The sequence below is a fragment of the Myripristis murdjan genome, chromosome 7, assembly GCF_902150065.1.
Source record: "Myripristis murdjan chromosome 7, fMyrMur1.1, whole genome shotgun sequence".
Taxonomy (NCBI): Eukaryota; Metazoa; Chordata; class Actinopteri; order Holocentriformes; family Holocentridae; genus Myripristis; species Myripristis murdjan.
Window position 1 is genome coordinate 34,546,968 of NC_043986.1, and position 17,037 is coordinate 34,564,004.

General features: G+C 40.5%; 1 protein-coding gene across 2 annotated transcripts; it reads left to right on the forward strand.

Annotated features, from left to right (window-relative positions):
• The first annotated feature begins 1,095 nt into the window (after nt 1-1,095).
• On the forward strand, nt 1,096-15,742 carry icmt (isoprenylcysteine carboxyl methyltransferase). 2 transcript variants are annotated; one of them, XR_003928501.1, is made up of 6 exons: nt 1,096-1,370; nt 2,915-3,003; nt 5,059-5,228; nt 8,773-8,990; nt 11,217-13,497; nt 14,014-15,742. XR_003928501.1 is itself a non-coding variant. In XM_030056531.1 (5 exons), exons 1-5 carry the CDS (start codon nt 1,152-1,154, stop codon nt 11,394-11,396), a joined length of 876 nt encoding a protein of 291 aa, XP_029912391.1. In that variant the 5' UTR covers nt 1,096-1,151; the 3' UTR covers nt 11,397-15,742. The 2 variants fall into 2 exon arrangements, 1 of the variants encoding a protein (XP_029912391.1); XM_030056531.1 differs by having other exon boundaries at nt 11,217-15,742.
• Nucleotides 15,743-17,037: the final 1,295 nt, after the last annotated feature.

Genomic DNA, 17,037 nt, shown 5'->3' on the forward strand with positions numbered 1-17,037 from the left:
AAAAAAAAATCAGTCATCAAGACAAAAATCTGACAATGATGATCTGGCATGGGACTGGACCTTTGTGCAAAGTTTGGTGAGTTTTGGCACATGGGAATGTTGTACAGGCTGAGGCTTGAACTCACAATCTTTGACACCAAGGCCTGGCCTCTACCTCACTGAGCTAAAACTTCACATGTAGCTTCACAAACTGACTGAGCCAATCACTGACCTGCAGGACAGCAGCCAGCCATGCATGGAAAGGCAGATTTTAAACAGCTGTCAGAAATTCAGTTATTAAGACAAAAATCTGAAAATACACATATTGCATCTAGACAGCAAGGAGATGTTGATCATTTGTTTTTAACAATGATTGATTTGCTCCATAAGTGGAAAAACTGATGTTTAAAAATGCCATTCTTGCATTGACTCCAATTGTTCACATGAGAGCAAAATTCAACATGCTGTCAAAAATTGAGAAAGAAAGAAACGCAGGAAGACAATAGGGTCCTGGCAGCTTAGGCTGCCCAGCCCTTAATTAGTCGCAGCCTTTCAGACTGTACTCTTTACTATGTTATACTTGGTGGTTAGGGTTAGGGTTAGGGTTGATGCCACAGATGACGGTGATTTTTTCTCTCTTCCTGTAATTGATCTATTCTTATTCTTGGCTAAATGTCATATTCACAAATGCAAATGTCTGAAGAAAAGAATGAATTGTATTTCTGGGGAAAATAGCTCAACATATATAGATTATATTGGCAGTTTCTCCCTCTGAAAAATTGGAAAGTGGCCAAAACGCTGAATTTATGTACAGCACAGCCTTTAGAATTTTTATTTAACCACCTCCCTCCCTTTTAAGGTTCATTATTTATAATTTATTGTAATTGTTTTTTTTGTTTGTTTGTTTGTTTGTTTGTTTTTTTGATGTGTAATTTGTTTATTTTCTACTCATTAGTTGATTGATTGATTGATTTTACTTATTTCACAGCTGTTGTGTTCGCTCACATTTTGGTATTGTTCTGTTCATATACACTTGTACATATTTTGTTACATTATAATGCAGATTCTTGCTCGAAATTTCCGGCAGCGTTTGAAGGGAGGAAGTGGAATCATGCGGTTGCGGGGGTGAAATCTCGCGACAGTTCTTGTGAGAGCGCAGTAGGATTTTCATCATGGCAGGCAGTAAGTTGGTACTAGAGGGCAGAATAAGTATAAAAGGCTTTATTTTAGGACTTAGCGTGATAATAATTCCCTTGATCAGAACCCTGTTTGGACATCTCGACTGGGTCTTTGATTATCTCACAGAAACATCTGGAAAAATAGCAATTTCAATCCATATCGCTGTCGTCAACGGCCTTTTGCTAATCATTTATAGTGGACCTGTGTACAAGGTAAGTCTTGGCTTGAACACTTCTTCATACTTTGTTGGCAGGCTTACTTGTACTCGTTGTGCTTATTAGCTGCAGTGCTGTGTCTGCCAAAGCACATGGCGTTGAGGAGAATTTTGGGTGTTCTAGCTAGCTCCAGCGGCGACTAGCTAACTCCAGTAGCCTGTCTTAGCTAGCTGCTGAGTTAAGCTGATTAGCTGAGGAGGGGAGAGCAGGTGTGCTCAGTATAGACAGGTAAGCCATGGGAGCCTGGAACACCAAGGCAGCTTACAGCGACATGCCTACTTTCACCTTGTTTTTGGTTGTGTGAGGAACATCCCGCAAAACCCCATTGGAAGAAACTGACAAGCCAGTTTAGTCTTGCTTATAGGCAAACTTATATAACAGAGAAAACTACCTCATGGGTCATTCCATGTCACATCATCAGATGGGTGTCACTGTGGCGACTCAGATTTCAGTGACATTGATCCCATAGTTAGAAAACCATGTTTTATGAACACTTTTCAAATTTCACCCACTTTGGACAAAAAATAGATTTTTGGCGAATTTTCAAAGTGGGGTACTGTCTTACAGATGTTGACTTTGTTTGACATGCATCGTATATCGATTTGCATTTTGGCACAACTTCACTGTGCTATAACGTTATTTATTTTGATCCTAGAATAGTTAAACTTTGCATATCTACTAAATGAAAGGTGCTAAAACAGATTTTGTTGTTTCTTTCTGTCTAAAATATAAGCTTTTGGAGCTACTGAGGACCAAACTTTGAATTTTTTTCAGGCTGTGCCTTATTGGGACCACTCTCTCAGAACCAAGATATGTCACAAGGTTAGATCTAGTATGTTTAAATTAGGGTAGCTGGAATTAGGGATTTGTTCGTTTCAGATATAGCTTTATCAGATGTGAGATTTTCCTAGAAATTCCTGAGGTCATGGTGACAAATGTATGAAAATTCTGATGATCTGATATGGAATGACCCTCATCCCTTTTATCAGTTGGCAGGGCCCTGAAGTAAATATGGCTTATCAATAGTACCATAATTTGCATTGCGTGTAAATATAATACTAAAACTACTACAAGTGGTTCTACCATTTGAAACTCCATTGAAGGAGATAACTTCCAAAGGAGTGGACCGAGCCTAGGCCTAATGGGGCTTTTCCTTTTGCTAGCTGTTTACCTCTAACTTAGCAGCTCTGAAGACTTCCAAAATAGATCACCTACCTCAGGAGCGTTCAGAAATGTTTTATTTCACTACTTACTATAACATAATTGACAAAAACATTATACTGTATTGTAACGTTATGCCTCAACACTTTGAAACCTCTAACTAATTTAATACTTAAGACAAACCAAGATATCTTTTCTACCCTAGAGCAAACTCTCATCAAATGGGAGCCAATATTTGATGAAAGTCAATGTGGAGGTCCAGGACATGAAAAACTGTGAAAACCTGACCTAGCAGAGCCAGACAGTTTGGTGTTTATTTGGTTTTCTTTCTGTTTGTTCAGTGTTAACAGAGTTTGCTCTTCACTCCCCTCTTGTTTCAGGTTGCTGTGAGAGCCTGCTTTCTTGGTGTTACGTTTGGCTGTGGCTTAATCATAAGCTTTTCCCAGACCACGTGGACACATTTTGGCTGGTATGTCATTATGCTTTCAGATTTTAGTTAATTAACTTCAAGTCTGCATAGGTGTAGAGTTTTCTCATTTGGTGGAGTAAGAAGTGTAGAGATATTGTTTTCATGGACTCAAATGTATCCACACACTTAGTACTCAAGGTCTCAGCCCACCTACCTCATAGGAAGTCTGTCAAGAACAAAGAACTTGAACGGAATTGATTGGCCTTTCCCGTTCAAATCAGTATTCCAGGATAGTCGCAGTCACAGCAGCAGTGATATCATACCGTTGGACTAGTTTCCATATAAGCAGACTTGCAGCAAGTTTCAGAGCTGCTGAGGCAAGAGGTTTTAACGCAACAGCCAAAGCAGTGGAAAGCCTTGGCTAGCTGCTGATCTTTTCCAAGTCACTGCTCTCTGCTTGAAGTTTGCTAGATCAAAGGTTGACATTTTTGCACAGGTGGGGAGAAGTGTTTACAGTTGGTTATGGTCAGGGGTGTAGGGGACAAATCAGTAGGTTGTCCCTCAAAAATTAGGGATCAACAAATTATGAAAAGTTCTGAATATCAGGCCCAAGAACTTCACTGCTTGGCATGATGGTCCATATAAAAACCAGTCAGACTCCACCTCTCTGTCTGAAAGACAGCTAGACAGAAGTAGAGTGGGTGGGGCAAAGCATCCCATACTGGGCGTACAATTTTCACTTCCCTTTTCATTGCATTGGCATTTAATTTAGTAGTAGTGTAAGGGAACATAGTTGATCCATGATCTGTACAGATCGGCCACCACAGTACAAATCGTGGATTACTTTGCAATATTTAACCATCATAGTGAGATAAAATTTTAAATCCACTGTTAATCCAGTATTAATTCCCTGAATCTTGACATAGAGATCTTGATGGACTACCACTCTTGTTACTTTGGCATCATCATGTAATGAGGAAGAGAACGTAATGCAAGGGACAATCCGAACCATACCTCTTGTGACTCATCGCAACGACAAGGGCTACAATTTTCATTTGTTTTGTTTAAACATAAGAAGAATGATGTCAATCCAGCACCAATAATGTGAGATTTTAAATAGATAATCTTAAAAATGAAAAAAATTGTCTTGTCATGTAAAAGTTTTTTTGTTTTGCAACTTTTCAGGTATTTTTTTTTAAATTATTTTTATTCACAAATTTTCTGATAATTTTCTTGTAATTTTTTGTGCTTTTTGTGCTACAAATTAATATTGGCCCTAAATATTGGTTAATGGTGTTGTTGATTACTAATAATTAGTATCGGTATCAGCCATGAAAAATAAATATTGGTCGATCCCTATCAAAATGTTACACAAAAGTTTGAAATTTGCCAAATTTACACATATTTACACACATTTAATGAGCTGAAGCTCTTTGATGAAGATAGACAGTGAATGGAGAGAGAGCGCAAGTATCCAAAACCTCCGCCTTGGAAAGATTGTGGCTCCCAGCAACCACAACAGCTTCTTCATGGTACATGCATAAGTGTGCACACAAACTAGGCTGACAAGCCCAGGAGTTTCCAAAATTGGCAGACAGACACACCGGAGTGAAAACATGTCTGCCCACAGCCTTCCACCTGGCAGAGATAATAAAAATGTGGATGCCATTTTTTGAAGCATGTCATGTTTGAGCTTAAAGCAAAACAGCATCATGTCAAGTTGTTATAGTGGCCACAGTTACTGTGGCAAAACTGAACTGTGTGGAGTAGCTACAGAGTCATGCTCATCCCCCCTTCACTGTAAAGTGCTTTGAGTATCTAGATAAAGCTCTGTGTAAATATCATACAGCATCATCATCATGGCAGTACACAAACATGTTGACAACATGTCATTTGAGTCATTTTCACACAAGTTTGAACTGTTTGACCTCTTTGTTCAGTTTGAGTCATTCTAAAATGAGCTTCTGTGAGCGACATGTGCTCATTGTTTTTCATAGCTGTCAGCCATTGTTCCATATGCCCCGTTGCTGGGAGCCAACATGTTAATCTTGCCTGGTGCGGCTTTATGTTCATGTTTCTTGCTAATCCTTCCTATGCTAATGTTTATGTTGGCAGGTACATGTGCTCTCTGTCATTCTTCCACTATTCGGAGTACCTGGTGACGGCCATCATCAACCCTCGCAGCTTGTCGCTGGACTCCTTCCTGCTCAACCACAGTGTGGAGTATACACTGGCTGCAGTCTCATCATGGCTGGAGTTCACTGTGGAGAAGCTCATTGTTCCAGGTTTGTTTTGCATCTCTGTCCTTGTCAGTGTAGTTTTCTACATTAAGATGGCACATAGGTTAGCTGGTCTTTGAACGTGACTGGCATCATCACTTTTGTGGCATTGGATGTAGTAGCCCATTCCGTGTGTGTGTGTGTGTGTGTTAGGGTCTATGACATCAGTTCTTTTCAAAACCCTTCCTTAAACATCGATGTGATGTCTCTACTGTGCAGTAGATGTAACCATGCTCCTTCCAGCAACCAAATCATTGCTTTACCGTTGGATTAGCAGACAACTGGCACAGCCAGTTGAGGCCCTGATGAAGCTGGAACATGTGTGAGACTCTTTGGATAAGTGAAATAATTAGGGCTGTAGTCAACCAGAGAAAATCTTGGTCGACTGAAGTCCTGAAATTTCGACCAAAAGTTGACTAATCGGGGGGCAGCGGGAATACAAAAAAAATAAATAAATAAATACTATTTTTAGATCAATTAACTGGACAGTAGCCTGCCTGCTAGCCTTCTCCGCCTAAATGAATTATAAATAAACATAAACAACAAGTATTTGCAGTATATTAAATAATTTTTGACCTAATTATTTTTGCACTGAATGATCATACTTGCCAACTCTCCCGATTCACACGGGAGACTCCCGATTTTTAACCCTATCTCCCGCAATGCTCCCGGTCAGTAATTTCTCATCTCCTGCCGCCCTCCCGTTTTGTCTTTTCTCCCGGGAATCTCCCGTAATTTACAAGCCCCAACTTTGTTTGTTAATAATAATGAGAAACGCGCAATAACAAAGGTTTTATTTTGAAAGCTGAGACCGAAAGCCGCCGCAGCTCCGTCAGTTTAACAGAAGCTGAAACACACGGCGAAATGTTTAACTGTAAATAAAAGTGCACATTTTCCAGCAGCATTTGTCAGACAATGCCGAGTTTACTGACTAATTATTAAAAACCTGGAAGTGTTGTAAATCTTAACCGGCTCGGCAGGCACTAATATCCCTGCACATCTTTTGCTGCTCCCCACCACAAAAATCGCCCAGATTTTACTACTCAAATGTTGGCAGGTTTGTGAATGACACACTGGAGGCGGTCGGCTCTGACAGCGTTGCGTCAATATCATAACCTATGATTTCCGTTTATGTCAAGCTGCCGTCATCGCGGGTGTGTGCGCCTGCAGTTATAAAACGATTAGACAAAAATTTGAAATATGCCAATTCTGATATGTTTATACTCAAAACTGACGGAGCAACCTAACGCAGACATGTTAGCTTACCGTTTTTAGGTGATATGCCATGTTGGTCGTTGAGCTGTGATACACAAACTGTTGTTTGCAAAGTTTGCATTCGACTTTTTTCCATCTATTTTGGTAAAATGCTGCCACACTGACGACGTCTTTGACATGGTAGAGGACTAAATGTTCATTAAACATTCTTAATTAAGCAAATAGTCTGAAAACCAGGCCTAATTTTTTCTTCAATTCAGAACATATGGGCCTACCTATTTGTCTCCGCCAGTGGGTTGGGCTAATCCAAAATTGTGAAAACAAGGGGGGTGTTCTGAAGACAGACTATTACCTGTGAAACCGTTTGTTCTGAAAACACCCCCATTAGCACTTAGTGCTTTACTCCTGATCAAATTAACACGGCAAATAATCGAGCAATCAGATTTTGGTCGACCAAGAACGTATCGACCAATAATCGACCAGTCGACTAACAGACTGCAGCACTAGAAATAATCATGCCTCAGTTCCAAGAAGAGTTTTGAAAATAATTGATGTCATAAGTTGAGAGGGCTTTCAGTTACCCTCTTTTATTGAATGAGTAGAACAAAGTAAAGCTGGAGGACCCATCAGATCTAACACAAACAAACAGGCACATTATGCTCACAAATAGTTGAACAGAATAGAACGGCTGTGTGAAATACTGTTCATTTTGACAGCCAGTTTTGATCTCTTTTTAGTCCTTTGACTAAAATGTATTTTAGTCTTAGTCATTTGAATTTTGTCAGTGTTAGCTGATAGAAATTTAAGGCCAATGAGTAGGATTTTGTAGGTTGCAGTTTGTAAACACAACATTCAAAGTTGGCCCCTCCTCCCTGGCTAAGCTAACTGCCAGCAGCCAGTTTTCATTTCCTAGGATGGTGACAGAATGAAATGATCACCCAAAATGTAAAACATTTTTGGCAAGGCGGCACGTCCCTGTCCCACAGGAAACTAGCCAGCACTGCATTGCTCTTCATCCTCATCCTCTCTCTCAGTGCTCGCCAGCGGGTGAAAGCCAACCCCACATTCACTCTCGTTGGGGAATGAGATTTGTCGGCTTGGCATTTCACCTTGTTAGTGTTCCTTTTTTCTACAGTCCACATCCAGGATTTTTGTAGCTTTCTATTGGATGTGGTGCTATTGATCTGGCACTGTGCGCTGTTATTGGCTGGGAGCTGCACACCCACTGCCCAAAGGCTGCCACCCAGAAGAGTCCCGAGCTCAGCAAAACAAGTAAATCCAGCAGAGAGCAGCGTCTCTGCAGATGACATCATGTTGACATGATTGGTTAGATACTTATTCGTATTGTTTGTATGTTGACTTTTTTCTGGTACTCCTTGCTCAGGGTACTTTTAGGACACTTGATAACTAAGTCCTCTGTCCTGCTCTGAGCTGTTACTATTTTTAGTAGGGATGCACGATATTTATCAGACTGATAAAATATCGGCCAATTTGGGGAAAAATTACGCCATTTTTTATCAATCCGATAGGTACATTTTTCTGATAAAAAGATCCGATAAATTAATTAAATTACGAGAAACGTTTACAGGCTGAGTAGCCGCCCTTTTTTTCTTTAAATAAACTTTATTCAGGCCGAGTAGCCCCAAAACAGGCTGTGACGCGCTGGTTACGTCATCTGTCACGCCTTACTAGCAGGACCCAAGCCTGGCCCGTCACTGCCTGACTAATAATAACATGTCTTCACCAGCGTGGTCGTTTCTCTCAGTGGCAGAAGATGACAAAAGCATTGCAGGGCTCTCAAGTCTCCCGCATTGGGCGTGAGACACACACATTTCAACCCGTTCACACACTCACACACGGAGTTAAGTTTTTAAGTTTTACCACAGACATATGGACATCAGATGTTAGTCCGGTCAGCATGCTAATCCTAACGGCTCAGTGGTTGGATCAAGACTTTAACATGCAAAAAGCAATGCTGCACGCACAGGAGTGCCCTGGGTCGCATACAGCAACAATGATATGCCAAGCTTTTGAAACAATTATATGAAGATTATATTAAATATAAAAATATAAACTTATCGGTTATCGGTATCAGTATCGGCCGTGAGAAGCAGGAAATTATCAGTTATCGGTATCGGTTGAAATTTTTCATATCATGCATCACTAATTTTTCATAAGAACACTTTTAGCACTTCCTATGAATAATTCTGAGAGGCTTGATAACTCTGGGTCCAGGAAACTGAAAATGGATCACAGAGGGGAAGAGGAACATGCACACTTCTGCTAATGCCCTAGTACATATGAATCACCTGTATATTTCTATCTTCTCTCCCAGAGCTGAAACAACTGAACTGGCTGAGTGTGGTGGGCCTGCTGATGGTGCTGGGGGGGGAAAGCCTACGGAAGGCAGCCATGTTGACGGCTGGCTCCAACTTCAACCACATAGTACAGAATGAGAAGGCCCAGAGCCATGTGTTAGTCACCAGCGGGGTATACTCCTACTTCAGACACCCCTCGTATGTAGGCTGGTTCTACTGGAGCATAGGAACACAGGTCAGTCACAACACCAGGTATTACATTCATACTCAGTAGACTGCATAGTTTTTTCTGTTTTCATATCATGCATGTTTTCCCATTTCTTTGTCTCAGTATGTTCTACTGCCATTATTTTGCACACCCTCAGAATGCAGTGATTCATAGTTCATGCTTTTCATTCTTCTAGCTCTAATGTTCAGACAAGTAGGCTCAGTTAAATGTTTCCCATTTTCTCCATTCCCCTTTGAGTTTCTACAGCCTGTCCAGCCCACCCCCTCCCTAATCTCTTGAGAATGTCTGTAGCAGCTGACTGGAGCAGCCTCCACCTGCTAACCACAAGAGGCTGACACACGTCACTGTACCAAGTTCAAAAAGAGCAGTGCTTTGCTTGCATCTGTCCAAGTATTCAAACAAACTGCAGCAGAGGTCAAACGTAAAGTGGGGGTGTAATAACCAAGCACTACAATGAAAAAATGTGACAGTAACATACATGAAACTGCAGTTAGCCTTATTAAGGCTGTAGATACTTGGGAGATGCACCCGCTACACATGATACACATCACGGGGGTCTGAGAAACTACCTTTCAGTCACACATTGAGCCTGTTGGAGCCTGTTGAGTCTGACAGAAAATCTGCCCATAATGTTGAAAAATTCAACCCAAGGACATTTTAAATTTGATCAAAATCTATGACATATGCATAAATTCGTCTATATAAGCGAATACGTTAATTTTTAATGAATGTGTTGACCCTGTTAGTTATCATTTATCTCACTGGTGTTGTTGAACATCTAGATGATCATTACAGGAGAACATGCATACTCCAGTTTAGTGCTAATTTGTGTGAGCAATGGACAGCTAGCATGTCTCTCGTAATTCCAGTACCAGTCTGTCTCCACTCCAAAAATAAAGAGCAGTGGCTGTGTCTCCAACCCTCAAATCTGAATCCTCATATCTTCTGCACCTTGTGGAATGCTGACATAGATATTGTCAGCCACAAGGAGCCTCAGGTAGCCCAATAACTTAGACAAAACCTTTTTTATTCACATTTGTAAACAATTGTCAGTTGGATGCTATATAACCAAATGCCAGTGTCAGTGTGAGTGATGTAGAAGCCATCATTGTGTTTCATTGTTTTCATTGTTAACTTAGATAATATCTGATCATTTAAAAAACTTTGAAAAAAAAAATAAATAAATAACATGTTTATGAAGTCTGCTGTACATACAAGGCAGTTGAGTGTAATTATTTCTGGGCTGTCTAGATTTGGAATATTATGTTTCCTATTGTAAGTAAGAAATGGCTTTTTGCTGAACTAATGTCAGAGTATTTGCTGCATATCATAATATTTTGCAGTGTAAGGGACTTCCAAAACCATGTTCAATTATGCAAATTTTACTTATTCCTTCAACAGTAAAAGATAGAATTCTAAATATAGGCCTGCCACCGTGTGTGTCTGTTTATAATGCAGTGATGTACAGGGAAATGACTGCATGCAAAGCTACACACAGTGGAATGCATGATGGGACGCATTTTGTCATGACATGTAAGCACTGATGCTAGCATCATCAGCATTTTGTTATGGAACCATCAAACCTTGTGTAGCAGTGGGGGCACCCTGATGGTCCACCTGGTACACTTCATCAAGCCTGATTCCTGGACTCCAGTCCAGCCCAGACCCTTTGCCCTCTCACTCCCCGGCCTCTCTCTGCTGTTACTATCAAATAAAGATGAAAAGCCCCAAATATGCATACTAGAAGATGGGCAAACACATTTTGTTAAAACAGACTCTGCAGGCATCCATGAAATCCAGCAGGGGGCATGAGGTAAGGTCATGTGATGCCTTGACGTTCATCAGCTAACAGCTCCTTTTTCACAAGAAAAGCTTGTTTAAGGGCCATACCAGTGATTCTGCAGGTTTGATGTAATGTCTGCAGAAAGTTCATGTTTCTGCTAATATTTTCCCAGAGCAAGCAGTCATATTTTAGAACTCTGATATGATTTTTCCTGCTTTTATCCAGCCATCAGTTTCCATTCATTCCACTGACACGAAAATGATCTTCAAGAGACATCAAACTTCCCAAAACATATATAGCCATCTATGGATATTGTTATAATATTGACAGATATATTATGTCAAAAATATTGTGGTTTTTGAATTTGTCTTTATCGCCCAGCCCTAAAAGAGGGGCATCCATGCTGTTGCTTTCCCCCTGGTGAGTGATTTTCCTCTGTAATGTTGCAGGTCATGTTGTGTAACCCGGTGTGCATACTTGGCTACACATTAGCCAGCTGGCGCTTCTTCCGCGAGCGGATTGAAGAGGAAGAGCTTTCCCTCATCCATTTCTTCGGGGAGGACTATGTGGAGTACAAGAAGAAGGTTTCCACTGGGCTGCCCTTGATTTCAGGCATCCGTGTCAACTAGACTGTGGAGATGAGTGCTGGACATACTGGACTTGAAGCACTAAAGCAAGGCTGCCCTTGTCAGCATTTGGCATTTGCCATCATGGCTACTATCCAAGGGGTATAATCGTGTAGCTCACTGAGCCCTGAAACTCATTGCCAGAGATCTTGACAGCCATGGTTATGGCAAGTGACTGGGCTGCCGTTCCTCTACCAAGCTCTTCTGCTGAAATGACACCAAGTCTAATTAGAAAGACGAGACAACTTCTAGTGTAGTACTTGCTCTCATTCCACCTATTTTAGTTGTGTTTTCTCCTTCTGAATATTTCAGTGAGGCTTAGTATGTTTACACATGACATCTGACTTGTTACGTTTCAGGGTGCTACTGAGTACTCATAGCAAAGCCCTTTGGGATCTTACTTTTATGTAAATCACTTCAGCAAGAAAACAAATGTTTTTTTCCTCATTTATTTTAAGTAAATGTGTTTTAAGTGCTCAGAGATTGACATTTGAATTTAATAGGTAGCATGTTTTTGGTCAATACAGTGATCAATATTTGGAGGGAGAAGTCACAGATAGCCAATATATTGTGCTGATATTCAGTATATTTAAACTATTTAAACTGTTTTCATGCAAAATTTCAGTATTTTTGGTTAATTTTATTCCCAATATAACAAATTTGTTTTTTGGGTTAGCAGCTCTTAAAGCAAGGTGACCCATCACACCATTTCTGTGATAAGGGAAACCCTTGGTTACTTTTAAATTAAGAATTAATTTAAAGATTATGAACCTATAAAATGTGCAAAGAAAGTAAAGGTCATGCAAGGTTTTACATGTCTGTGTAGCTGTGGCCTGGGATAAGACGACAACATGACTGGCCTGATGTCAGTGAAACCCTAAAATTCAGAATTCTGCTCCTTACTGAGGTCTTGCGTTCCAGCGTCATTTTGCATTATAATCTGCCCCATAAAATTTGTCTACGCAGACTAAATTAATACAATCGCAAATGACTCACCCTCGGTTCATGAAAAGCCTTTGTTTAGCCATTGAAATGGTGGATCCTCACCGTTAATTACTTTTCATTTTGTGGTAAGTAAGGCATGTTTCGGTACACAAGGGCATGATCAATTATGGAAGGTTGTAGATCTTCAGGTTCCTGTCCTGAGTAGGAACAGTCGGCAGCGGGACGTCCTGGATGTGAAGTCGTGCCCGTTAACATCCAAACATTAACCCTAGTCTTAACCTTTTCCTTGACTGGGTAGTTCATCCTACTATCACCTGTACCTCATTATTTTATAGTTCCCTCATCTTGAGTTTGTGCTGCCCACAAAACCATCAGCTCATTGGGGTCTTCAGGCACCTTATCTTGAAACGGTAGCTAACATCTTGTCATTTCTGTTGCTGTTAGTTCATACGTTGTATTTTTGTCTTTGGTTCCTTCATGTTCACTAAAAGGTGGTTTTTATGGGCAGAGGGGTTGTGAGAAGACTGACTGACTGCTGCTCTCTCAGTTCCATCTGAGTGGCTTCACTAATGCTGTAAAGCACTCTTCTATCCCTGTCTGTCTTTTCTCTCTTGATTTTATTTATTTATTTAGTTGTTGTTTTTTTTGTTTTTTTTGAAAGATTGTTCAGGTCATGAATAACTACAGGAGCAAAGACGATCTGTCACTAATCCCGCTGACTACATAATATAAATACACTCAGCGGCCACTTGATTAGCACCTGCTCAATCTAATACAATCCAAGACAACTGCTCTGCCATAAAGTTTCCTTGTCTGATGGCTATAATGTATTTAAATAGGCAGGACAACAAAATAGAAACACTTCTAAATATAATGTAGTCCAGTACAAGACCTCTGCAAACTACAACCTCAATAATAAACAGATTTTAATTGACACATTCTGCATGTTCTGTCAACACAAACTGAACATGATAAACTTTGTTAAAAGGTAGAATTGATGGCAGAGCTGCTGAGCTGAGCTGCATCAGACTGTGCAGGTGGAGCTGAGGAAGTGGCCACTGAGTGTGTATGGGAATGCACCTGCTTTTTGGAGATATTACAGACTGTCAGTTCATCTGTTACATGATAGGAGCATTGTCATCAAGATCATCTACAGTATGTGTTCCTAGTAGATCACAGGCTCAGGAGTTCAATGCTAACACTTAAACACACACTATGCTTTGTGACTATCAAAAAGAGCATGTAGCGCCTCAGCACAGGGCCACAGCCAGCCCTGCTTTTGATAGAGGACATTTGGTATGGAATAGGATGGAATACCTCTTTACACATGAATCTGAACTATTTATTAAATAGTAGTAATGAGTGAAGTAGAGCAAACAATTCAGGTTAAGCTTTGTTTGCTAGGGTAGGATGTGATAACTGGCTTGTTATTTGACTGTTATTTTTAGTTTTTTAAAATTTATTTCATTTATGTCTAAGGCAAGTCCCCATAATTTGACTTAATTTATACAGAGTAATTTTATATACCTCAGATAATGCAAGGTCTCTGTTTCAGTATGTTTCTAATAATATAGGTTCAGTATTTCTGTCACCTCAAAGGGGCACCAGTAGTTTGACCTAATTGGCAAGATTTTTTTTTTTTTTTTTCAGTCAATGCCATTTCCGGTGTAAGGAGTCGGTGTAGTGTGTGTTGGCTTGTCTGTGAGTTGCATGTTAAAGGCCACCACGTGGGTCCACACCACTCGCACTTTAAAGGCAACTCCATTCTTCACACAAGGCATGCTCACGCAAGAGACACTAATGTCTGCTCAGTGGCTCATGGTTAAGGAAGGCCCATTGAATGAATATTGCTAGTGACGGATTATTGACACAATTCAGCAAGTAAACTCATGCCACCTCTCCAAAGGTCAAGGCATTTTTTTTAATATCCCTCTAATATCATATTACCTTTATTTCCCTCATGTGGAAAAACTATGTAAAGCCTCTGAAACCTACGGAAGTTAACCTAAATATGAAAACTTTGTAAGCCAGCCTCTTGTGTAGGCCAACAGCTTGCCTTTGTTTGGGGTGGGTAACATGCCTGAAAGTTAGCAGTTAGCCGTGGGGAGCGCTTGATAACTTGGAAAACATGCAAACTAGTTCATGGATCAGCATAGCCAAGCAAATCTTTAAGAAAATGTTTTGTTTCTACTAAAGACATTTTTGGAGTGTACAAGACTGTAAATGAAGTGCAGTATCTGTTAAAGGCACCCATTTCAAGTTCGAGACACATTGAATCCTGGGGTGCACCGTGACTAATGCTTAGGCTATTCCTAAAACAGGCCTATCACCTTTTGACAACAGTCACTTCATAATACTCAGTGAATTTAATACAGGCCTAAGTCATTATGTGTATTGATCCTTAGATGGGCTAGGTGCTGTATGCACAACAGAGTGTGGATCCCCGACCCGGGCCCGCTGGGTCCTAGGTCAGGGATCCTCTGCTGCACAACACCAGGACATGTGTCACAAGTATTTTAATGGTGATGAGGTCAAATGTGGCAGTTTGATGCAGACTGTGGGGAAGACAGCGCAAACCTCTGCACACGTTAAACTCTAAGCCTAAAGGGGCGGTCAAATGACATTGGATTCATCATGGGGTTGCATGGGGTTGGGGGGGGGCTGTTGGCCATAACTAGTGTGGGTATAGCAGGAAATATGTCCAGGTTCACCAAGGCTGTACCTTTGTTTGGATCAGGAAGACGACATTTCTCTGCAGAAGGACATGAGCTCTGTTTTCCGTCTGAAATGAAATGACTGGAACATGAAGGACCAGTGGGACCAAATAAATAACCAAAGGTATTTCACACATTTGCACTTGTTAAATTGGAGCGACAAATAAAACATCTTGAATCATCTTGAATCTCATTGTCAAAAATGTCCAGCAACAGGTCATACAGAAGAAGTGACATGCCAACAGCCTGTCAGTGTCACACGGGACGCTTCGGCGTCTGTGCTCTCAACATGCAGCAGCTCAGCCGATCAGTGGGAAAGTTTACCAAACACTCAACGTGTTCTGTTATTACAGTTGAAAAATATGTGCGAGTGCGAGTGTGTGTTGGGGTGAGTCAATTTATGAGTTAAAACTGACTAAGTTGTAGCAGTGCACTGTATAAGGTAAGACACTGGATCAGTAAGGTATTAGCAGATGAATTTACTTTTGTAAGCATGGCACACCTGAGCTTACTATTATGTATGTTGCACTTTTACTGTAACTTTCATTGCATATACAAGAATTTGATCACAGACTGATTAAGTGAAAGGTTCAGGTATTTACTGTGCATTTATTCACCACACAATTTTTTCTGAATTGAGCACAACTATTGTGTTAAAAAAAAAAAATAAAGGCATTTCTTCCAAATGCATTCTCATTTCAAACTTTTTTTTTTTTTTTGAAAAATAAATCCTTATTCAACTATCAGCAGGGATTAAAACGTTTATTTGACTGTTTTTGGTCAACCCTGACTGAGATGTTCAGGGCCAAGTCACAGAGAGCCGATGTTCTGTGCATTCTGTGCTGTTATTTTTAAGTAACCGTTGTCAAGCTATGACCTGATCACTGTACCTACAAAGCCTGCAGTCCACATGTGTTCTTGTGGCCTGTTGTAAAATGGTGTGTGTGTGCAGACTGGGGCCTAAACAGTCTTGGAGCTGCATCAGTTGGCTTTGACTGGAAAGCTGAGACTCAATGAGCCACATTTGATTCCTGTGTGATGATGTTGGCCCCTGTGGTAGCTTGCATGATGTGACTTAATCAAGTAGGATATGGTCTTGGATCAACATCCTGCATTACATTCCTGAACCAACACTGTGATCAGCCAATCACAGCCCTCTGACATCATCAACGCGCTGCGCCTGTGCTTTCAAAATTCCATTGAGCTTCATCATAGTTAAGTTTTACTTTTCCAATTTTTCAGTAAAACCTTTAACCTTTGTGGTTGAGTACCTACCCGGAGCTGCAGCTATATGAGCCTCTGCAGGGTTGGCAGGTTAGCTTGTTCAAAATTAGGCTGTACTAACATGTAAGCTTGTCAATAGACTAGAATATTGTGCACTAAACATTAAAGAGTGGGGATAATGTCATTTTTCAGTCATCTTATTGTTAACACGACCTGTGAAAAGAGCAAAACATGCAAAAACTTTTTCGGAAAAGCGTGATCATCTAGCTACTTAATGCCAGATTGCGATGGCCATGGCCACACAGGCTGACACTGTCCCATAATCCACACTTTGTCACCTCATCAGTTTCAGTAGTTTTATTACTTTGTACTTGCACAGGTTTATTTCATAACAAGTAAGATCACAGTTTGTTTGATTTAGAATCTGATTATTTGCTTTAACCGCACATTGCTTCACATGGAGTGCACACGTTTGTACAGTGTGGGGTTATGAAAGTTACCGTCCTGGTGGAGAAGAAAGGTGTGGCTGTGTGCATGTTCAGTTAATATCTGCTTTAGCTGCCATTATATTGACTTTAGTTATGTTTTGTTGACCTCTTTTATAGGCCTAATACTTAACATCCTTGTTTTGTAATAAGTTTGCATTTTTAGGGGGGTAAATAAAACCCATTTTTTCATTTACAAATCCTGTCTCCTCATTGCCTAACTGCGTGGTCCCTAACAGATATTGCTCAAATCATTTTGCTAAGTGTAGGCAGCCT